Here is a 24912-nt window from a genome sequence, read left to right as displayed (position 1 = left end):
AGCCATCAGACACTTCACTGGAAACCACGGAGAGTATTTTCTACTTATAAATAGGTTGGCAAAAAAAGCCCACAGCACCATCATGTTTGTTTTAAACTGAAGAAGCACAATCATGTTTGTATTAAACTGAGGACAATCATGAACAAATTTGGAAGTCCATGTTTCCTTATGGAAGCATCAATTATGTTCCGAAGCATTGTTTCCTTTTTCAAAATACAAACGCTAAATCATAACTATTTTCCTTTTCTCTCAGTAAAAGCTGTAGCGTTCAAATTCTAATGTAAGAATCTCCAATTGCTATGTTTTTAGAAGGTATGAAACCCCCACCATCTGGGCCTTTCAGGGGTTAATCTGAATTATGGTTCAAAACAAGCTGCTCTTTTGCACTCAGTGCTCTTTAATCCTGAAGCCTGGTTTGCAGCAAGCAGTTTCAGGGCCAAAGACTTGCAGGTATATTCACCTTTCTATACTGTGAACCGTTCCATTCTCAGCTTGCCTTTCCATAGCTTGCATTATTACTATAGCAAACTATTTTCAGTACTTTAAAAACCATTATCATATTTAAGATGTATTTTTCAGCTTGCTTTTTAGCATTTAAACCTGTAACACTGTCTTGAACTAGATCCAATTCTAACATTTCAGTTGCTCATAGCTCTGGCCACCTTTCTGTCTTGCTGAACGCTGTAGCTAGTGTTGCACTTTGCTCTAAAAAAACCCCCATTTTTAAAATAAAATATGGAGATAATTTTTAGAAAAAAATAATCTATCTGGTAAAAAAGCTAATTTATTTAGCTGATTGTTATTAGTACACTAACACATAAAATATTTCAGAAATAAATATAGATTATTATTGTTTTTATCCTTTTTAAAGGCTGGAAACTCCCCCGTGATTTTGAGCAAAATACTGTTTAGGGATTCAAAGAATGCTTAAAAATATTTGTCTCCTTGATATTTACAAGTAAGAGAGCAAGTTTGCATTTCAGATATCTTTAAACAAAGATCACTCAGTAATCAATTTGTTTCAGTAGAGAAGTAGAAACAAAACATCTTATGGTAAGAGTACAAACAGAAAAGTTGCTGTACTTCATGTTTTTCTGCCAGAAAGAAGAATGCTATAAATTCTGTTCATTCTAAAGCAACAGGAAAGAATTAAATAGGGCAGAGCCATATACAACAATCTCATGACCTGCACTTGAAGGCTGTGCCAAGGTGTTTTCATTGACCAGTCAGACATCATTTCTCACTGAAAGCTCTATACATCACCAGAAATACAGATGCAGCTTTTAAGAATTAAAATAAGTCACTGTCCCATAGAGAAATTTTAGTAAACTTAAAAAGCATAATTTAGTATTATTATTTATACTTCTTACTAAAAGGGTATTTTAGCCGGCCGTTGCATCATCTAAATCGATATCCATGCGAGTTTTCCAATAACATAATGTTCCAAGTAAGTATATTGCTCCACTACTTAGCAACTTCAAGTTAACAAGACGACTTTTTTTTTCCTGCGTTCAACCTGGCAATAGTAACAAACACTAGGGGATGTTTTTATTTAATACCTCATCATTTACTTCTTTCTCCTTGGAGAAAGGAGACAAACTGTTTATGCTCACAACAGTATTTAATACTTCATAAATCTTGGGAATTCAGCATAACCATAATATAAACACAATATAGCATATTTAAATTGCAACTAATGCTACATTACACAGATCCATAACAGCAGAGAGGGATTAAGTGCAAAGAGAAACCAATTTTCTTTAGTGCTTTAGTTACTTGATATCCCCATAACAGAACGGATTAAATACAACCAGTATTTTAACGGTACTTTTAGTCTAACTGAAAACATAGCAATCTAGCAGGGGAACAGATTTTCTTCATACAGTAATTTTATTTTATTCAGTTGCTGATCTGCTAATAGTTTAGGCTCTTTTATCCTGAGAAAGCCTCCTGTTCAATTATCATCATTTTCTCTACAGCATTTCTCCAGAACAAAATGAAGACAGGTTTTAACATCTTGTTAAACTGTTACAGAAAGAAATTTAATTATTTTTTTATCTACTGATAAGTGGCTGAACTGTGTTGCTCCTTTTTGAAAAGGCTTTGATTGGTACTCCAGAAAGATCCTCTCATCAAGCAACAGGTGGAATCTCAGAAGAAACAGAATCTTTGAGAATGGTGATGTTTTTTCATTACACAGCACAAGAGACAACTAAGTTACGGGAGGACAGTGTATCTCAAGTGCGTGTTTCTCGCTATGCAAAAGTTAACACGCTGGTCTCTAGAGTTATTGTTGATTGGGATGCTCTAGGTTTTGCTCTATACACAAGTACCCTTCCTTGTACACCAAGGCAAATATGGAGTTAGTCTTTTGAAGTCAGTATTTAACAAAGGAATGTCAAGCTGGATCAACCATTACTGTTCCTAAACTCACGTTAGAGCCCAATTTGCATTATCTTTGTTCAAACACTAACCACGTTGTATAAAATGCCATAACTTTGGCTCTCAGACACAGCTACCCTCAGTGGGTTTTCCTAAGGTCTTTCATACCTGCGAGCCTGTTATTCACCACGTTGTGTTTCTCCCAGAGCCAGAGAACTGCCTTGTCTAAGGTTTTAACAGAATCCATGGACTCTTTAGCCATTTCTTCAAAATGCTGAGCACAAGCCTTGCATCCAAAAAAGTGGTGAATGTATCTCCGCATGATCTGAAGTACGATTTGGGGATTGTCTTCAAGACCTAGGAAGACAGATGAGAGATGTATTAGCACTATCTGGACAAACACAGCTTCAACATAGGCACTTTAACATACATAAAAGTGAACTGTGGGAAAGGGAAAGGAAACGCTGCTACTTTCTTGTTCCACGCAAATTTACACCTCCACTTTAGAGATTAGAAATTAGCCACTCCTATAATCTTAAAATATGCACAGCACATGTGCCATCATATAGAACCTATACTTCAGTAAGTCACAAAGATATTAAAGGGATTAAAAGCTTCACACAATTCTTAGAAGAAATATCCCTCCCTAACAAAATAAATATATAGTATTGCCACCAAGTAGTTGAGGTGACACATTTAGAAACCAAATTATTTGGCAATAATTATAGTTTAAAGTGATCTCAAACAGTAAGTTTCAAAACATACTGTTTTGAAAGGTTGTCTGGGATATCAGACACAACAAGGGAATTATTTCAAACATACCAGGGTTCAAAAACTGCTAGGTGAGCGATAGTGTTAGTAAAAATGCAAAGTAGCTATTTATCCCAATACATACTAACACATTTAGCCTATACAATTGTGTTCAAAGCTACCCTGAACAACACATTAAAATAAGAGTTAAAGGTCAAGTGTTCTTTGCAGTGAAATTTCTCTTTTCAAAGGATATCCCACAGTTTGAAGGGGGGAACAAACTTAACTAAACGAAATCAAACATTACAATTTTTTTTCAGAAGCCCATTATCAGAGTACATTTTGAAATTGTTAAACCATGCAAAGTCCACGCTGTCTATACTTCACACAATTCTTCTGGAAATAGAAGATATTTCTCCAATATCTTGCCCAATAACTGAGTATTATGTTATGCATTCACCATTACATTTACGCTCAGGCACTAAAGTTATGGTGACCTCGCTACTGAAAAACCAACAGTCAAAAACCCTCTGATAAGTATTTCACAAGGTGCTCCAGATACCTGTTTGTTACTCCATAACTCCAAGGTATTGCAGAATACCAAAATCTCAATACAGTTATTAATTCCATGGCTTTTTTGGCAAGCACTGAATGCATACACATAATAGCTACTTTGCAACATTTGAACCTTCAAGAGCAACTCAGGAATTCCTCCTAAAATAAATACAAATACGCTATTCTTTCTGTAACATTCACACTTTTACATTAAAGATAATGCAAAAGAATTATTATTTTATTCAGAAGCAAGCTAAGGTCTTTACAGATCGAAAAATTGTCCTGGGCCTTTATTGTGACAGCAGGTAGTCCCTACATCTGTAAGTGGCTTGAAAACCTGATATAGTTCGTTGAAATCCTAATGGCTTCATCTAAGTCTCTCAGATTTTCTGATTCATGCTTAATTGACCTAGTAAATTATGCCAAAATGTATTTACAAATGTACTATACGTTACCACAAACACACACTTGTCAAATGAAACACATTTTATGATGCAGATTGATCAAATTACCAACTCCCGCAGTTGAACACAAGTAATTTACAACACAGGCTTTGTAGGTTCTGTAGTAAAGGGTTACAGTGCTTTGCTCACTGTCCTGTTCTGGTAGTGAGTAACAGTTTGGTACCAGAGATGCCCTCTGTACATGCATGCTTTTTTGGAAAAAAAAAAATCCTCAACAAAACCTATTAAAAACTATCAAAGTACTTATCTGCTATGTATATAAGAAATGCATGAAGACTGTCATGAACACCTTTGTTTAAAACGACATTATATTCTTAAACATGGCAGCAAAAAAAAGTCTTTAAAGCCAAAAAAATCATAAAAAGCAAACAATCTCTACTCAGACATTCAATATCTGTGATTGAATAAGCATGTATAAATAAAAGCTGTGAGATTAAAGCAGATTAAATTACAGTATTAAAAGAAAGGCTGAAAAATAATTTTAGGAAGTTGAAACAAATTTCAGGCAAAACAGTTTTACCACATATACTAAAATATATATTTAGAAAAAAACAACACAACAAAAGTAACTACTAGTAAATAACCTCTTTACAGAGGAACAGAGATTCATACACAAATTTAATTATATCTGTTCTCCTGTGTAATTTTACACTCTTGAAAATTCATTTTGTGGGGAGGTCTTTCAAATTCAGCTACAGATTAAAAAGAATTCAGATTTTTTTTTTTTTAATAAAATCCACAAGCCTGTCTTATTCACGCCAATAGATCCTATTACCTAAAACCACATTTCATATAATTAAGTGTGCTCAGGACTAGATTTCTAAATGATTTTATACATCCTCGGATGTGAGCAGTTCTGTTCAGAGTTCCTTTGGATTCCCTTACGCTGATCCCACGGCAGGTTCAAATTACACCATTCAACATTAAAATGTGTCAAATATAAACCACTAAGAACATTATATCAAGGAAGCCATGGCAAGTTCACGCTGACTGCCAGACTCTGCAAGTAGAGGAAACTATCAAGAAAAATACAGCTGCTTTAAAAAGAAAACAAACAATTGCAAAATGGCTCATTTTGTTTGTTTTTCTTTTATCAGCCCAGAGATGAATCTTCTATTAACATCTGCCATGTATCATCATGTAATCCTCCTTTTCTCTTTCCTCCCAAACTACTGCAATTCAGGGTAACCCTAATCTTTAAAGTGGACAAGAAGCATAAAACCCTACCTGTGGTGGGAAGGATTAGGGAGTACATCATGCTTTTTAGTAGATGGGATTTAAACAAGCAATAAGGAGAGGAAAACCTCCCAAGACATAATCCGACAGTCTCAGACTGACCCAATTCTTTCACCATAAGAAGTGATCATCACATATCTGTCCCGATTTAAATCGATGGTTTAAGTGTGGCAAAGAGTTTTCAGGTTCTACAATGTATTTTTAACTTCAGACTGACTAGAGCTCACACTTGAAACGTGGGAGCAATTTAAGATGCAGTTTTGTATGGTTAAATATTAAGAACATTTTTACATTTAATTAGAACATTTTTGGCAATTGGGACAAAAGGGGGAATGTAACTTATGCATGATCTGTTGAACAGCTAATATATCATCCAGAACAAAAAAACCCAGACTCACCAGGCAGAGCCCAGTACTAAAGGGATTCAACCTACTATCCCATGAATAACAAAACAAAACAAAGAGAGAAATGAAAAACAACAACAGGATGACTACCTATCAAAAAAAAATATCCCTATTCTGCAGGAGATTCGATATTAAGAATTGAGAGATTTTAACCCTGATTGCAAGTAATGCTGGACAAATGTACATATCTATAATTTGAAGTAATTTTTTTTTTTTACCATACAATCAGCAACTGACAAATTGCAAATTTCTGAGTTTTATGATCTAGTAACAGTTCATCTAGCATTCTTATATTCCTTGGAAAAGGCATTAAAAAGGCTTTAAAGGAAAACTAAATAGAACTATAACCAAACAAAGAACTGTCCTGGCAAGAATAAAAAGAATGAAGGCAAATATTTTAGCATTAGTAATTCTATTTCCGTTGTGCAAAGAAAATAAGATTATATATCCAGCACATTTCTTAAATAGGAATTATCACCATAATATTAACACTGCTTCACGTGATGCTGCAAGTCTAAAAATAAGCAATTTTACAGAGTGCTTGCAAAGTAGTATATCACTGCACAGATTAATGGACACTAGGTACATTCAGCTGAAAAAAAAAACCCAAACAGTCATAACATTCAGTGTTTAAGAAATGGATTGGCTAATGGCTGTGCATCTTTTACAGCTACTAAACTGTATGGTTAAATCTCATTCTTCTCAGATTAACTTAGCAGTGCAACCGCAGGTAACCTGAACAATCTTCATCCCTTTTCAGGTCGTTCAAAATTGCTTTGTTTGAAATCCTCTCCTTTTTCTGCGTTATTGCTCTCATCTTTAGGGCCACATACTTTATTTATCACATTTCTAAGCGAGGACAAACCGCCAGGCTTGCTTTCCAAGCCTTCTGGCTGCAGTACAGCTCTGCTCTGACCCCTGCCGGTACGAACCTGGAAGCGAAACCTCCAAAGCCACTGTCCTTCACCCGTGTATTAGTTGAGTATTTACACACAAAAAAATTCCCTCTTAATCTGTTACTTTTTCTACTGCATAGCAGAACTGCTGCACGTATTTGTCTCGTCCTTCAAGTGCTGCTTACCTGTATTTATCAAAGCTTTTGGTCGCAGCGCAGCTTGAACAGTTAGGGTATGAAACAGCTTCCAAAGGGAACAGGTATAACCTCTCAGCTCCGGCCTGCTGCCCTGGCATCCGACCCACTGAACTTTCTTAGTGAGAAATATCCCAGAAATCTGAAAAAATATGTATTTAAGATATAGGCAGCTCTGGGACCTAAATGCACTACTGGACACAACATCAGTCACAGCTGATGCTACCTTGAAATTGAGGTGATCCATGGATAAAGAATAGTAAAAGACGCTCTCCGCACTTGTTGCTAAGGAATTCATGCTTAAGGCAAGTAAGTTCTAAACTTATAACAATCCTTAAGTCTGAGATACGTTGCTGCACCCATCCCTGTTGCAAGCATATTACATGATAAACAACTTACAGTCACTGATGCCAAACCTACTAAAATGTCTAATTAGTCTGATAGAATACATTAAGTAGCTTAACTTGTAAAATTTTTAAGCACAGTATGAACACAATGCGCACACACAAGTACTACTGTAAACTCTGACAGAGCTACAGTTTCCCTGGGCACATGAAAAATTCCATATTACTCAGCAATATTTACATGACTCATAGTGGTAATGTCTTAACAGACTAAGATGTGGAATTCATCGTTATTTCTTCTTAAAACAAACCCACTACTTCTTCATTATACCTAAAATCCAGTACAAGATTTTAGTGCCTGAGATTTATCTCTCTGCTTCCTAAAACACATGGAAGTTTCCAAATTCCAGACAGCAATCCCATTTCACGGGAAGACAGAGTCAGAGTAACTTCTGTACAAAGATGGCCCTCTGGCAGGGCTCCGCACTGCCAAAGCGAGATGGGACTCCCAGCAAGGCCTTTACTGTGCCAGGAAATTAAAGAGTATTGGGGAAACTCTTCGCGAATAACGCCCATTTCAGTGGGTAAATTTCCCGTCACTTAAACTCTGACCTTCAAGCGAATCCTGCTGACAGCAGGGACAGCAAGCAAAGGCAACTCAAAAATATCTGCTGGGAATCTTGCATCATTTGAAGCTGACGTTAGGGAACATGTATATGTTAGCAACTGCTTGCTCATTATAAGACTGAGACAGGATTGTGTACTCCAACTCTCTCATTTCAATTCCTTCATGTGGATTTTTTTTTCTCTGGTAATGATTTCATTTTATTTTCATTTTAACCTTCTTATAACTCCATTATGACTGAGGGACCATCAATAAGTGATGTCTTAGATTTATATAGAATCTTATCCCTTACTAATGCTCTATTTTATGCTGGAAACTAGTAACAGCTTACCCGCATTTTGTTGTTCACCAGATCTAGGATAGCATCATAAGGGATTTTGTCTAATGGAAGGCTCACCAGCCACTCTTGCAAGGTCTCTAACAACTTTACCACAGGCTGACGGCCAGGAAAAAGCTGAGGGAAAAAAAAGAACAAAGAAGAAAATACCCATATTTTAAAGCACAAATCTCATTAGCAGCAAGACACTTTTATCTTTATCTAAATGTGTTTTTCCTGCCTTTAAAATGCTTCAGATTTTCTTTTGTTATGAATTACTTGTTCTGCTTTCAATAAAAAAAAAAATCTCACGCTAACTTTTGCTTACAAAATTTAACAAGTTGCACACACAAAATGTTAACCAGTGAAATGAAGCTACTCAATAGCAGGCAGAAATGCTACAGATTTGACAGATCACAGAGAATTTCACATGAAGGTAATTCAGTTCAGTGTGTAGCTCAGAAAGAAGCATAAGACCTAAGTGAATCAGAGAGGCTGAAATCCTTCTCACTCTTAGAAGATTAATCAAAAAAATTAGTTCTTATAAAACTTTTGTTAAGATTTCTGTAAACGTAGAAGTTGGTTATCCAGAAGAGCATTTTCCTTCTCATATGTGTAACAGTGATTTCCAAAGTGATTTGGAAGTGGTGACTTCCTTAACTTGCAACTTAAAGTGGTCACAGTCTGGCAGCTGAGCGTGAGGATCTGTAAATCAGTGGTAATGCCATTATTTTACACTAGAAATTATATTTGCTTTAACGATGGTTGTAATTACTATAGAATTAAGTAGAGTATGCATACCATCCTCTAAGCACCCTTCCAGAGGGAGCAGTATTTCAACAGATGGGGAAATAAAGTCCCTGTACCTGCTACATGAAATACATAAAGCAATTTATGACAGAAGATGCTATACATACGCTAGTCATTCTGCAGCCGTTGTCCAACTATCGAGAATATCTCCAATTCGTAGACCGCTTACTTGATACCATGCAAATCTAATGAGCAGGAACTCCCTTTTGCTAATTGTCTGTACTGTATCTAATACAAGGGACCCTGTGCGTTGTTTGGGTTCAAAGACAACTCTTAAATAGTGTGTAAAAAAAAAAGCACACCTCTGAACTACTGAATGCATACTATAACTACATTTACTCCTGTAGGACCCCCAGAATATCACCCATTACTATCTAAAAGATAGTAGTTGCACAGTATCTCACGGAGGTATCAGTCTCATCAAGGAATCAAAAAACAACAGACTTCTGCACTGATTGCCAAAAAACCTAATTCTACAACAATGAAAATTCCCCAAGTATGGAACCAGAGACCTCTGTGATTTAGGATTTATCACCACTATAAATGCTGTTAAACAGGAGGATAGTATAAAAAATTTCCTAATGAAGACACCTGAGAATCATGAACAAGAACTACGAGGAAAGTGTTACATGACAAGAAAAGGCAAATAGAGGCCAGCAGTCCCCACTTGTGTAATGGCAGTCTGGAGAGGAGCATGCAACTAGAAGAGAGCATTCCCCATTTCTGCGCTAATAGCCAGGGAAGCAAATGACATCAGCTGGCCAGGAGCCATCAGGAAGAACAGAGGATGTTTTAGGGATAATATGATGGAAAGATTACCAGAACACTTTCTTAAAGAAACGAGGCCAGCTAGAGATTTCTGGCCTCTGATGGGCGGGGGGGGCGGGGCAAGAAACTGTCTGTCTGATTTTCAGATAAATCCAGATATTTGAAAATAGTTCATATAGGCCTTATTATTCCCTTAAATAGCTGTTGATTCACTTTCTTTAAAATAAAACAAAGCATCAGCTGCTCAGTAAGCAAATATAAAGAGATGTTGGTCATTTCAGTAGGCTGACATTATAAAGTTAAATTATTTCATTTTTTTTTCCAAGTCATGTCACATTATACTACCTATACTGTCCCTTCAGTCAAATGTAGTATGTAAGCATCTTTAGTTTTTAAATACTCAATTACATTCAATACCTCAATTATTTTTAAATACTCTATTAAATACCTCAATTACATTCAAAATTTAGACAGGAGTTACCAACATCTCTAAATAGAACACCATTTGTCAAGTATGGATTAACAAAATCCAAAAGCCAAGAATGAAAACCAAAGTTTTTTAAATCCCACTCAGTTACAATAGCTACTTATCCTGAAAATCTGATAAATGGACTATATTTACATTGTTTGTTCATCAATATGCTGCTGAATTCTTAATCTTTATTTAATTTCGAGCCCTCTAAGATTAAATTAAAATGCATTTCAACCCTACGTCACAAGGGCATACAATAACTCAAAAATAACATTTAAGCCCACAAAACTCTTTTTTTAAGCTAGCGAGGAAGCATATATTTAAACATTCTGAAAGATGTTTTGAGAGACTTATGTCACATAATAAATTTCATGTTAGAGTCACTTTATTCTTACAAATAATCAAAGACTAGAACTGTATACCTTGGCAGAGATGGTAACAAAATCCTTGAAGGTCTTTAGCTCAGCTCCCTCAAGTGTCTTGTGTGTAGCAAGCTCTACCCTGAGCAGGTAATGCAATCCTGATTCAAGGTCAGCCATGTACAGCTTAGATCTGAAACACACATATATAATGTTATAAAGTGGCAGGTTTCTTTTGCTCATTTTCTCACCAGTCATGAAGGTAAAATTGATATATAGTAGGTGTCATTAAAACCTCAACATTTGCCACTCCACAGTGATTGCAGTATATCCTACACCAGTATGGGAAGACGCAGCGGTTACTTCAGGTGCTCAGTATGGTGAATGTCAAGTTCAATGAGGTTCACTGTACTCTCTTAAAAGAGTAATTTTATGTCATTTTGTTCAGAGTTTAGACAAATGAGGCATAACCACACACAAGAATTTCTTTTATATTTGACTAAACTTTTTGCCTCGGAGCCAGCTTTACCTTGTAATGAAATTATAACCCTGACATTGTCAGCAAGGAAATAGCTCGTGTAAAGAAATTACAGCTTCTCTTCAGGATTGACCATAAACAGGCAAATGACACACTACAAAAACAGGGAGACTTTTGTTGAACAAAAGTAGATTATACAGAGAGTGGGAGTGCAAACAAGACTGAAGAAGGTCAATGCTGGAAAGGACTGAATCTAGAAATCCTCTTCCAAATGCAGCAGTTTTACTGTAGGTTCTTCACATACAAGTTTAACAGTCAATTTTAATCACACCAGCTCTTAAGACAGAATTAGGTACCTTATGACAGGTACAAGTAAAACACATAAAGCAAATCAAAGATTTTAAGAGTTCCTTCTCACAACCAAGTATCTTCAGAACAATAAAAAACACTTTATAAAGAATACATCGAGTAAAACACCCTATCTTTCAGGGCTTTCAGAATACAAACTCTAGAGATTATGACACTGAGCAATGTAATCAAGCAAATGGAAGTTCACATAGTTAATAAACACTTCTTACAAGAGTTCAGCAGCACTGTTATTTCTAAAACCAAACAGAATTAAAAGAACAATCATTCAAGAATCTGGCTGGCCCCACCGCTTAAATAACATGCAGAAAATGACATATATTAAGGTATTGGATAATCTATATTCTTAACAACTCAAACTACAGACTTACTCTGAATTGATCTCCTTAATTAATAACTTATATTTATTTAAGTACTCACTTAAATTTAAAAGAACAGCAAAATTCTGCTTCAAGTTTCTTAAACAGACATCCATGCAAATGCATGAGGCTCCCCCAAAGAATCCAACTTAGAAGATACTTGGACTTGAGATTCACATCAAGCTTTTGCCTTGCTGGAAAGCAGTTCAATTTAACTAAGTTGTTTTGATAACAGAATGTTTCATATAAAATATTTTATAATAGGCATTAAAAAAAGATGACACTAATAGTGTCCATGAAAGGAAAATAAGTACAAAATGAAAGCACTCAGTCCTACATCTTTTCCATCTAAAGATACTGAGGGATTATCCCTGCTAAGCCTTTGCATCCTTCTCTCAGACAGAGAGGGAAAGAGGGTGAAGAGAAACCTTTCCAGATTTGGTATGATAAACATCTTTTAACAGTGACTTTGGTATTTTCTATTATACTTGCATTTGACAAGCACTTTTTAGTGGGCACTGCTTTGCTATTATACACACACGGAATTCTTGTTTTCTACAGGAATGTTATAGCTTGTTATTTTACTATTTATTTTTTCACTGATTACTTGCCAAAGTTTTCCAACAATTCAAATCAGTGACCTATATACTTCAGCTAATGGGTGATAAGTCCTGGATATTTTTAAGTCAATTAAGTATTTAACAATACTTTTGGAGAAAAACATTAGCAGTGCAGATGCTTGCTGCTTAAAACCAAATACTGAAAGCCCACAATATTTTCACTTCTGATCGTTTGAAACACTGCTCACAATCGTAAGGAAGTTGTAACCTTGTTGCCTGAATTGAACTAATTCACAAGTGTTACCTGAATATACTGAGAAATGGATTAAATTGAAGCAACAGCTGAAAGCTTTGCTCTCAGCTTTGATGCCATCATTTTTCCAATATTAAGCATGAATACCTTTAATTTTCCTCAGCAGAAGAATACAGACCGTTCAGTAGTGACCAACATACTCAACTCAAGGTGCATCACCGGGGATGGAATGTAAAATTCTGAACTGCACTAGAATTTTATAATAAATTACAGCGTAACTTCCCACGTGGCAAAAAAAAAAACCTGCAAGCAAATTTTAATAACCAAGCATTGATCTGAAAATTGAGGGTATCACTTACTTATCGAACTCTTTCCACACCTTGATTTCCATACTCTCCTCTTTGTTTTCTTGAACAGGTAGCTGAAGTGGCAAAAGAAGTTTTTTTCTTACACCTGGCAGTGACTTTAAATATGAAGAAAAGGAAGACCGTAGGGGCTTCAAACTGCATATAAATGGACAAAGTGAGGATTACTTTTAATCTCAGACTAAGTGAATATCCAAAGCAAATCAGTACACTTATAAAATAAGATATTCACTTTGGTTTATGTTTTACAGTCCTAGTGCAACACGTTATGTTTTGATACAAAGTGAAATGAAATAATGTTCAATTTAGGAATATTAATAACGATCATTTGGATTAGTGGTTTGAAATTCCATTCAAAGTAAGAACAGATCATGTTCATCAAAACGTCCATTCACCTTACGCAGGCAGTGTTCACATGGAACAAGTATTTTGACTCAGAAGCAAGTCTTTTGAAGAACTTGGATGCTTCATCATTTTTTTTTCCACTTTTACTCCAAAGTGTTTTCCTTTCAGAAGTATCACAGTAATAGGTTAAAGCTATAAATAGGCGACAGTGGTAAGCAAAAGTAATATTAGGTCTCTTTTTTAAAAATAGAGGTAACAATATTAAATGGTTCATTAACAACACCCAACTCACGGCTTCCAGCATATCAAACCCAAAACACAAACATTGGCCTAGAGCTTTTATTTCCAGTTAGACACACTACTTCAAATCATCAACTTCACAAGTGAGTTTTGTCAGCAGTATAAACTTGTTATTGTAGTCAAACAACACAAGGGTTATAATTAGCCAACACATCATTTCAGCTTGTTCTCCCTACTAAATTATGAAGTCTAACTTCCACTGGCATAACCCACGTCTGTGATTTACAAGCATTCACAAAGCAAACTGTATAACAAGACCGCTAGCTTAGTTCATAATTGCTAGAGAGCAGGCAAGACAGACAATTTTCAAACTCAAAGAAATGGAACACACAACTTCAGCCAGTACAATGTATTGATTACATGCCAGGACACACTGTCACTATATCCATGCAAAAGGTTGTAGAATAACTTACTTTGCATGAAAGGAAGCTATGGAAACTGTTTTTATAGCTTAAGTGAACCTCCCCATATACCTCAAATAACCACTTACATGTTAATTAATCCATGGGACCCATTTGGATGTATCAGATAGCATGAAGGGACTGAGGTAATACCAAGTTTCTCAAGCAAAAGCTTATCAAAATTCAGTGCTCTCTTTACAATGATGTTTTCATACTGGATCAAGTCTAAGATAACCTGGGTAATGAAAAGATGACATGAATTATACATTGTTCAAGGAATATCCAATCTTGTAGGACATGACAGATAAATAGGTGAAGTGCATCATCCTTTAAGGGTATCATTAAGCCGTTCACCAAGGAAGTACATCTATGAGTATTCCGTGGACACTAACAATTTCAGTTAAAGAAGATTTACTCTTCTCTGGAAATTATTACTCCCATCTTCCATTTTCTCCTCTTGGTCTATCCTGATCTTTTCCCTTTGAAGTCTAACATCTGAAGAAAACATGAGAATAAATGATAAAATGTCCCCATAAACCTCAAAATAGCCCAGAGGATATTCCACAGGCACCAACAGGTTTATGTTTCATGTTATATATGTAAGAGTCTAAAGGCAAGTTTTCGGGTAGTGAGGAAACATTGGTCCCACCACTGCACAGCATTCTGATGTCAAAGTCCATGACTTCAAAAACAATTCAGGGCTCCACAGGAGCTAAGGCTTTGCCTGGAAAGCCCTGCCAAATCAAGCTGTGTAGCCGGTGGTGTCACAGCACCCAGCTGTCTGCTCAGCTCTTTTTGTTTACCAAGCCCACAGCAGACTCCATGTAGGATAGGTGCCTATATCGCAAGAGCTCCAGTTCCCAGCCCAGCATCCTAGCTCAAACCAATCTTCATCAGCTGTACAAGCCTGATGTTGGGCTTTTGCACTAGAGCAGCTGGGAGCGGGCACAAATTTCTTTGCAAGATGTAAAATTCAGCAAAGGGTAGAGGAGGCAGAAGAGGGTGGTAACATCAGGATGCCTCAAAGGTTTGCCAGGACTCAGCTATCAGAATTCTTTGCAAACTACAGCCAAAGCTGCACCTACAAATATGGTGACTCGGTTATAAGTAATGAAAATTTGCCCTTTAGAAAAAAAACCTTAAACACTCATTTATTCCCTTCTTAAATCCTTTAAGATCCCACTGCTAAAGGCATCCTCTTTTGCCATTCTAATGGCCACACTCCTCACATCCTTCCATTACCCTCTGCTCTTATACTACCATTTCAAATGTTCCATTCTTACCTACAAAACTTCCATGCTTCCAACTCTTTTTACATTTCTACTTGTCATTCTTTTACCCGTCTCTGCCTCTTCTATATCTTTTTCCTGTTGTTAGTTTCACAGTTTAAAACTATACTTCTTCCAGGTGAATATCATCATTGCTACGTTTCCCCTCACTTTCAAACTTGTAATTCAAGAGACCCTTTCTTCCTTCCTTCCCTTCATCAGTGATAAACGCATGGTCTTCCTTTCTTCAGCTGCTGTGACTTCTCTTAGGTTATCCATATTGTCTTATACTGTAAACTTGAAAGCAATGTTATCTTCTATTTCACTAAACTATTCCATAAAGCTAAAATACTACATAACATTAGCAAATTTTTTTTATTCCGAAAGCAGACTCCTCTTGCTGTTAATCAGATGACACTCAGTCTTTCCCTACAACAGTAGGTAATAAAACTAAAGCAAGTGTGATAAAAAGCTGAAAAACTTTATAATCATCACATTTCTTCTCTTCAGTAATGCCCACTTGTATCTACACAGCAGCTTCCAGAAAACAAATGTTTGGAAGCAGCCTGCTTCTCAAAGTGATTCTCGCTTTTGGCAGCACACTCTCCTCCACTTATGCAACTGGGCCATCTCAGCATCAAATCTAATTAGAAACATTTCACAGACATTGGATGTTTCTACACAGATTATGCCTAGATAATTATGCAATTTATTTTCTTTACTTATCCTAGATCTTGGCAGGAAGAGAAAAGTAACAGTTGTCTAAGCTAACAGCAGGCTCATTAGGTGGTGAAATGATGCCAAATCAAATATTTTATTGGGGGGGTGGGGGAAGCAAAAAACCAAAGACTTCCACTTCCTCAGTGCCTCAGAGCTGTGAAAATAATTTGATGCTATCATCTTAATTTAGAACGTAATTTTCTAAAACCTATACATGTATAAAGAGAACCAGAGAATTTAGATAATTATCAACAGTTGAAATCACAAAAGCTGCCCAGAAGAATGAACATTATGAATGGTCCTCTCGCAGTAACAAAACAGGAACATAATCTGACAATATTTTTGTTGTAATCTTCCAAATCATGAAAGAAAAAAATAATTCTGCTAACAATGAAATTGATAAATTAATCTTCCACTAAAACATGAGTGGAAGAAGTTAACATGGCATCACATTCATTAGTAAGCAAGTTCCTCTGTGTGACTAAATACAAGAGTCCTATATAATCCCTTGACTTGGTGATATCTCAAATACGTATGACCTGCCCTTTATGACCCTTTAATTCAGTCCTATAATCAGAAATTTTGTTGCTTGGCTAATTAACATAAAATTCAGCTGTGTTACGATAACATTTATTCACATTCATTATGTCATTCATAAGTCATACATTACCTCTCGCCCAACATAGGAGTTATTACTTTCAAACACAACAGCAGTATAATGATGGCTGTTCTTGTCAAAAAGAGAAGTAATATCACTGGACCTTTTAAGAAAAGAAAAGCTATTTAGCACAGGTAGAATGCAATACACCCACTGTTATTGACAGAATTCCCTTTTACAATCTAGTAGTAGAACCGATAATAAGAAAAAAGCTTACTTCATCTTTAATAGGACCTTCTACATTTTATTTAATTAACCTAGTAAGCATACACCAGCTGGATTTTAAAGAAGGAACTTACGAAGCTGGATCCAATGGCGGGCAAGCAGGCGGTCTCAACTCTTGGGAATGGTTCTGTAAGAAGTCAATCATCATCTGACGAACTGTTTGCAGCTCTCGATCTGCTCCTGCTGAGCACAGGTTACAAAAAAACACACCATTTCAGAAAACTGGGAAAAAATTACTCACATGCAGGTTTTCATATAGTCTTATGTTTTTCTTGTGTCAGGTTTTTGTTTTAAATTTGGACTTAAAACCCAGAATACTATTTGGCTGAAGAATAGGGACTAGGGATTTTATTGTAGGGTTTCATTTTGATATTGAGATGAGATCATATTTAAAAGCTGTCATCCCACTCCAAGATTAATAAAGCCTCGAGACTTTTCCAAATCTAACCATCTGCCTGCCTTGCTGATTTTCTCTTCAAACAATGCTTCATTCTGAATCTGTGCTCATTTTCACAATAGCTGACGTGGGCACCTTCAGTAGCTTTTTTGCAATATGGATATTCATCACACACTAAAAAACATAAAGGTGTACCATTCTTACCAAATGGGCCAGGTGAGGTTACAAAGTCACGTAACAATATGAGGAAATAACTGAATTGTGAGAATATGTTATTTGCTTTAAAAGAAATAAAAAGCACAAACTCTCACAAACGCCAAAGAGTAACAGGTACAACTACAGTCCACTTCTACATGAAGGGTTAATGGTGCAGGTGGTCTCTCTTCTGACCTCTGGCCTTTTAAATGTTAATCCATTGAAAAAGACAACATTACTTTTGTCCCCAGACAAACCACCTCAAGCTGTGATCCTGTCAGACACACAGGATAAGCCTGTTTTCAGTTAGTCAACATCTGAATAGGGGTTTTCCCAGTGAGACTCAGGATGCCTGGAAAGTGGCCGACAAATCAAAAAGCACCAGTCAGGATTGAGCAAATTGGATCTCATGGTGATGAGGTGCAGTGGTGGAAAAAAAAGTAATTTAAAAAAATTATCTAGCCATTTGTGAAAATTAAGAACGACATTTCAAAAAAAATGAGGCATGTGAGCCCTAAGCTCTTGAACAAATGTTTTGCCTGTCTAAAATTCTGCCTGACATTCCATTTTCATACAGTACTTGTAATATCCTATTTTAAAGAGCTATTTAGTGTCCATTCCATCTCTAGCTGTCTAAACTAATTGACAGGCAAACAGATTTTGCTTATTGTGTGGCACATTCCTGGCTGATAGGATAACTGCTTTGGGGATTTCTTACAGTAGGACATTCTTACCTTTGTAATTTTCTCCAGTAGTAAACTGCTTTGTAAACGCTTTGAAGTACTATGTGGGAGGAAAAAAAAGTATTATTGCTTTGAAAATAACTCCCTGTGTAAGACGAAAGCTCAGTTTAGAAACAAAAATGACTTCCCAGACACTTACTTTTTACAGCTCCAATTACAAAACATTTTTATCTATCTATCCAGAAGACAGTTTTCCCTCTTAGTTCCAAAGACCTGCTTCCCAACTACACAAGGGTAGCAGCCGAAACTCTGATACACAATAAAGCCAACTTTAGAGGAAAAATACCACAATGCATATTTCAATGCTGTATATTGATCCATTACTGCAAACATTAACCCAAACACGAATTAACTGATTACCAAATCAGTACTACCAACTGTGTATATACTTAAGACACTATTCACATTTTCTCAACTCCCTCCAGTGGCTAAACAGGATATATAATGGAGCTTGACTGCCTTCTGCTATAAAAAAATAAACCAGAAAAAATTCAGTGTCTAATAAAGAGTACATTCCAATTTACACCCAAAACTTTAAAGATTAAAAAAAAAGAGTATTGTTCTTTCTATCAGGGTAGAACATCACAAATTCTGCAGTGAAATGTCTCCTGTCCCCTCTCCTGTCATAACAAACACAGATTATTCAATCCTCTCCATCCATCACATTCTGCTTACACTTATGGTTAAATATGTGATTATACAGATTGACAAAGAGCAGTTAAAAACTGCACTTAGATCTGAAGATGAATAATGGTAGATACTTTTGGCAAACACAAGATCCCTTGTAAAAGTCAGTTTTGGGAAATTACAAAATTTAGCAAATTATTAAATTAATTAGTGAAGGATCAATCAAGGGTAAATTTTTAATTGGAGCTCTGGTCATGAAATAAGCTGATTTCATGATGGAATTTCAATGTATTACCTTGACTTTCACATATCAAAATTAAAACCACTATTAATAACCATGAACATTTGAATTTGAAAAATACTTATACAAATTGTTATTATCTAATTAATATATCACAACTAGGTGTTATAGTATTTTCTAGAATGGTATCTTCTTCCAATAAGAATTTTTCAGATTCAGAACTAAGGAGCGAGTTACTACTATAAATAACTGCATTAGCTACTGCATTCAGCAAGAACTCAAATTAATCTTTTATCAACCCTGCAGCTTTTTCACCAAAAGCAAAGAAAAAGTCCAGCTAAAGAACAACATGTAACACTCTGCACAGGCAAGTTTGTTAGTTTTAGTTACTATAAAGCATGCAGCATTTACCTAAGGCAATATACTATGCCACTTACCCTAAAAGTTGGGTAATAGTGAATACCATATTCTTTGCACGTCTCATAGTTCTCTTCTTCCCCACAATCCAGCACACCAACTCTAATTGCAGATTCCCAGTCTGAAAACAAAGATATCCTTCAATTTGCAGCAGAAGCGATCATGGATCCCAGCTGATGGATTACCCTGCTTCCCACAGAAATCAACAACAGAACTCCAATAGATTCCAGTGGCATAAAAATCAAGCCTCTGGTCAATTCTCATTTGCTATTCATTTCTATTGTCAAGCGTAATACAATCTACTGATTTTTTAAATAACCAAAACCTCCCTGTTTTTCTTAGCTGCAACTGTATTTTCAATACACCTACATAAGAAGAATCCCAACACACAATGTAGCACTTGCAGGGCCGAAGACATTTTACTGAATCCAGGAAGATGAAATAGGGACCAACCCAACACTTGCAAGGTACTGGATTGTATTCCCCAGCTTTTACCATTAGCTAAGCTCATAAAATAAAGCACACAGAATATCTGTAGCTGAATAAAATTAATCCAACAGTTACTCATCCACATGGCTGTCAAGTACAAACCCATAAATTTGATGCACCTTGTATTACGGCTGTTTTAACAAGGCCTCACTATTTACCAAGCTTACAGTTTTCTCAGAGGCCTCCAGAATTGGACACACAAGCCAAGGCTCACCTATTGTCTACTGAAAGCTGTCTTTATCTTTTCATACTGTTCAGGAATACATTAGATATACCTCAAAGAATACCTGAGTTTTAACCAGAGTGCTAAATAGTTAAGTTTGAACATCACTGTAAGTTTCCTTTATAAATGTTTCATAGCAATAACCTCAAGTATTTCTATAAATATGCTTATATAACTTCAATAAAAGCTTTCAACTCATTTATGGCTTTTTCCTTCTCATTTTGTTAGGAACTTATCTTTTTGAGCCATGCTCTGCTGCAGCAATCACTTTAAGGAAGAACCGCTCCAAAAGACTCCTTAGACAGTTACTTTTTAAAGCTAAGCTAAATCAAAACAGCTGTGGGCAGAATTTGAAGGTACACCACAATTCTCAAGTATCAATAAAATTTAAAAAGCACTAAAATTAAACTTGCTTTTATAGCAAAGAGCATGAAAGCTTCATCAAGTTCATGATCTGATTGACAGCTAGTTACATGCCTAGCTGCTTTTGAAATTTAGCTTGACCTTTATTTGTCTTTGGAGGAGGATGGGGCAGCTGATGGAGAATTTCAGTTGTGCTGAACATGCCAACAGCTGAACAGGCACCAGGAGTAACTACAAGCATGCTGGAGCAGATGGGCATGTATTCACAGGAGCACAAAAGATACAACAGTCTATTTCATCAAATAAAATGCAAAATAAATAAAAAAAAAAAGTTTGGCTTCTGGGTATCTATCTCATTCCACTTTCCCCACTCCTCCTCCTTTTTCCACCTGTCTTGATCCCCCTCCCTACAATGAACAGAAGCACAATGAACCCAATGCAAATAGCCTCCCACAACAATGCAAAGCCATCTCTAGCTAAATACTTGGGTTAAAGAGCACCAGCTGGGATGTGTGCTGCTTAGCATTTCCTTCTGCTTCAAAAGGAGCTTTTCCTCTCTAAAGGATGCGAAAGTTGTCGGAGTGCACAGTCCAGTCTGTGTATGTTTACAGTGGCACTGTAGCCTGGATTGGGTTTTTTTAATGTTGATGAATTTTAAATTAGCATTAGTATTTCTGAAATACTAACTCACATATGAAAGGGGTAGATGAGTGAAATCATATCAACCAACACTATGTCTGTTTATGCTAAACAAGTTCCAATGAGTGACATGAATGTATTGGACAAACTGGAAATCCAGCAGGTTGGTCAAACCTCCCACTTAAGAAATGCTGCAGAATACCAACACAGCAGTCACAGCACATTACGAGGAAGACACTCTCTTTGCAGAAACCTTGCATATTCCCTCCAGCAGGTAGATGCAATGCTGTGTATTATCTCCCAGTACAAAGCTTCAGTCAGGAGGGATAAGAGGAATCTCTCCCTACTACTCGAGAGTTACGTATTTTAACCCGTAGGCTGCTTCCTGAATAATGACAAAGTTTCTGCAGTCCCCCAGCAAATGTGTTTGAAGAACAATTTCTAGAAGGAAATCATTATTGCTAGATTTGGAACAGTTGTTCCAAATCCACAGGAGTGGATTGCTTCTGCATATAATTCAAGGGTTGTCGTATAAGGGATTTCCAAGGGTTTGTTACTTGTACACAGAAAATTACCACACATAATTCCAGCCCACAGGCATTTTGGTGGATAGATTCAATCATCTTTTAAGTCAGAAAAAAGTACAATTAACTATAAGGACCACTTTGGACCCTACTGTAATAAAACTAAATGTGTGATTACGAATGCGGCAGCAATGACTCTCTGCTTAAAGCCTGTTCTGAGAGGAGAGGGAGAATCAAACTCGAAACGTAAATTACACAAAAACAAGCACCGCTCCTATTTTTCAGGAGGATTATGTTCTGCTATGACATTTGCAATGACAGTATTGCCAAGATTTAACAAATGAGAAATTAGATAAAATTTAAGTATATTAGCACAGGCCTTGTATGGACAAAATATTTGTACCGATTTAACTGGACTATACCAAATTAGCAAATACAACCACAGTGACCTAGGAGTTCTCTAATGTAGACGAGTCTGTGTCCTCAAAGAGAGCTGCAATATCCTAGCAGATGAGTAAATATTTTTGAAAAATACTGTGTCTAAGTGGGCGAAATGGTTTTGGGGTTTTTTTTGGACGAAGCTACCCGTGAAAAGTGTGACTGTTCTCAGTTTCCTACTAAAATCCATTCATTTCAACTTTAAAATGGAAACATTTTGCTGACAAATAACACCAGAAGCCAATTGCGTTTGCTGGTAGTGCCAATGTCCACAAACATAAAAATCCACTTTTAAAACGAAAGTCTTCATAAAACCTCAATGGATTAAAGAGTAGATAGACCTTTAACTGGTTATAGTAATACAAGTGCATAACATCATCTGCAGTTATCATGACTGCAGATGAGAAAGAAAAAATGTATTTGAAGTAGTCATTACAAGTTACAAAAAATATTACCTTCAAAGGTACCATGCTGCTGTAGTAACATATAAACATGTCCCTGTCTAATTTTGACAAAAGCTCCAGTCAGTTTAGGGTCTTCGTGATCTTCACTGCAGTGTGCAAACACCTCCTTGTTCTTACTTTTCTTCAAAAGCTAATACTATTTTGGCCACAAGCAGTTCAAATCAGAAGGTAAAAATGTTACACAAACTTATGAAAACAGAAAAAAACAGAAAAAAACTACAGCTTGTATGAACAGAAACTCCATGCAAGTAAGGAGCATATGAAATGCTCTGAAACCATTACTCCTCTGTGTTTCTCAGTTTTTGAGTTTCTGCTCATCAGTCAGCAATCCTCAGCGTGTGATGAGTTCATCAGGACCTATTTTTGGATAGGCCTCCATTTCCGTGTATCTAAACCCACGTATACCTAATCCTGCACCTACGTTTCATGATAACGGTGAACACTTTTCACATACAAGGCTGCCAGAGAAGAGCCAGAGCTCCTCACTCCCTCTCAAAATGAATCCATGTGAATGCATTAGAACCGCTGTCTCCATCCTGGAAATGCCTCTTGGGTCACATGCTAAATTAAGAGTAGTTTAAAAGTCTTTAACACGACTATATTAAGCATAATATTTCCTACAAATTTGATCTCAGGTCTTCTCCCCACCAGAGGTACTGAATTCAACCAATACATGAGGGGCCTGTTTGTTTCCTTACCTTAGATCTACAAAGACAGTAAAACACTTCAGCACCTGCCAAAAAAATTGAGCAGACTAAGTCACAGCAAGGCAGGTCTCCCTCAGTATAAACCGCAGAGGCCACTATTTGCCAAATCTGAAAATCTGACTCTCACTTAGCTTGATTTTTGCATTATTTCCCGCTGGTTCTTTTCCCTCTTCTAGTCCATTCACGCTCTATTGAATTTGTAAGATATAAATCAAACACATGCAGGGCCTCTGCAGTACCACAATATTTATTTTTTGTTTCACCTCTAGAATAGACTAGTCCCTTTACAAAACATTCAGAAGATAAAGATCTTGCCTCAAAGAGTTTAGTCTAAACATACCTCCTGTGCCTCAGCGCATCCACTTGCACGCTGCAACGCACGCAGAGATGCTTGCGTGTAAATCTGCAGCTGGATCGCTCTATGTGTCTGAGAGGTGGTGATGTTTTATCCCTGGATTCCTACAAAACCTTTAATTTGGAGACACGCTACTATCCTCCACGCCTCGCTTTGTCCCGTGCGCCATTCTGGAGGCGCGGCGAGGGCCATGCTGGCCACCAGAGACGCGAGAAGAGGGGCGATGCTCCCGTGCCTCACGCAAAGTACGGCCATGCGGGGCAAAGCACCGCCGAAGCCCACGGGGGTGGCACGGGGAGAGGAGGCCCCGCCGCAGCCGAGCACCCCACGGGTGACCACGTGCGCCGAGGCACGACGAGGCACGGCTGCGGCCCACACGGGTGCCACGGGGCGAGCACCGACAGCCGCGGCCCGGGGGGCCGAGGGAGGCCACGGAGGGCTTGCGGGCCAGCGGGGCCCGCAGGCAGCCTGGCCTCACACCGGGCGCAGCTGTGGAGAGCCGGGCGGCGGCGGTGACCGCTCCCCGGGCACGGGGGCCCGGTGGTTGCCCTTCGCGGAGGGGGCGGTGGCGGCGCCTCACCTTTGACGTCCCCCGCCAGGGCCCGCCAGGTGGGGGCGAAGGCGATGCAGTGGCCGCAGGACGAGCTGTAGAACTGCACCACCCAGGCGGCCGAGGAGTTGAGCAGCGCCCGCCGCACCGAGCCGGCCGTCAGCACGGTCAGCGGGTCCTCCCCCGCCCGGTACAGCCGCGCCGCCGCCGCCGCCAGCAGCAGGGCCAGCAGCGCCAGCGGCCCACCGCCGCCCGCCGCCGCCATGTTGGGACGCCAGCGGCGCGCGGCGAGGGGCGGGGCGGGGCGGGGCGGGGCCGCGCCATAGCAACGCGCCGGCCCTGGCGACGCGGCCTAGTGGTCCCGCTGGGACCCGACCCCCCCATTGCCCCACACTTGGTTCTTTCCCGCCTCGGCGTCCCGGAGCTGTGGCGGCCTGAGGGGGAGAGCTGGCCCCTGCTTCCCTCCGAGGGAAGCGGTGTCGGCCGCTGCCCCCCGTGCCACACCGGCCACAGAGGCCGACGTGGCCTTTCCCCAGGTGGGGCCGCACCTGTAAGGCAGCCGTTCGCCCCCCCCTCACCGCCGACCGCCATGTCCTCACCCCTCGCCCGGGAGGCGGTTGGGTCGTTCTCTCCCGCTTCGTGCTTAAGTGCGTTGTCAAACCCCGGT

The 24912-nt window shown here is 38.1% G+C and overlaps 1 protein-coding gene across 2 annotated transcripts in view; it reads right to left on the bottom strand.

Moving 5' to 3' along the window:
* Positions 1–24522, bottom strand: part of QSOX2 (quiescin sulfhydryl oxidase 2) — a 28992-nt gene extending 4470 nt beyond the window's left edge. Inside the window, exons 1-11 of one of the 2 annotated variants that reach the window (XM_074891110.1) lie at positions 24276–24522; positions 19514–19614; positions 18200–18248; positions 16948–17056; positions 16661–16751; positions 14092–14237; positions 12951–13094; positions 10639–10768; positions 8182–8304; positions 6873–7023; positions 2551–2739 (exon numbers count right to left, since the gene is read on the bottom strand). In XM_074891110.1, the coding sequence (XP_074747211.1) occupies positions 2551–2739; positions 6873–7023; positions 8182–8304; positions 10639–10768; positions 12951–13094; positions 14092–14237; positions 16661–16751; positions 16948–17056; positions 18200–18248; positions 19514–19614; positions 24276–24510 (1468 nt within the window). In that variant the 5' untranslated portion in view covers positions 24511–24522. The remainder of the gene's footprint in view (positions 1–2550; positions 2740–6872; positions 7024–8181; positions 8305–10638; positions 10769–12950; positions 13095–14091; positions 14238–16660; positions 16752–16947; positions 17057–18199; positions 18249–19513; positions 19615–24275) is intronic. The other variant, XM_074891111.1, reaches the window with a different exon arrangement.
* Between the last annotated feature and the right edge of the window lie 390 nt (positions 24523–24912).

This window comes from Strix uralensis, chromosome 21 (assembly GCF_047716275.1).
Source record: "Strix uralensis isolate ZFMK-TIS-50842 chromosome 21, bStrUra1, whole genome shotgun sequence".
NCBI lineage: Eukaryota > Metazoa > Chordata > Aves > Strigiformes > Strigidae > Strix > Strix uralensis.
This window is presented reverse-complemented; position numbering and strand designations above follow the sequence as displayed.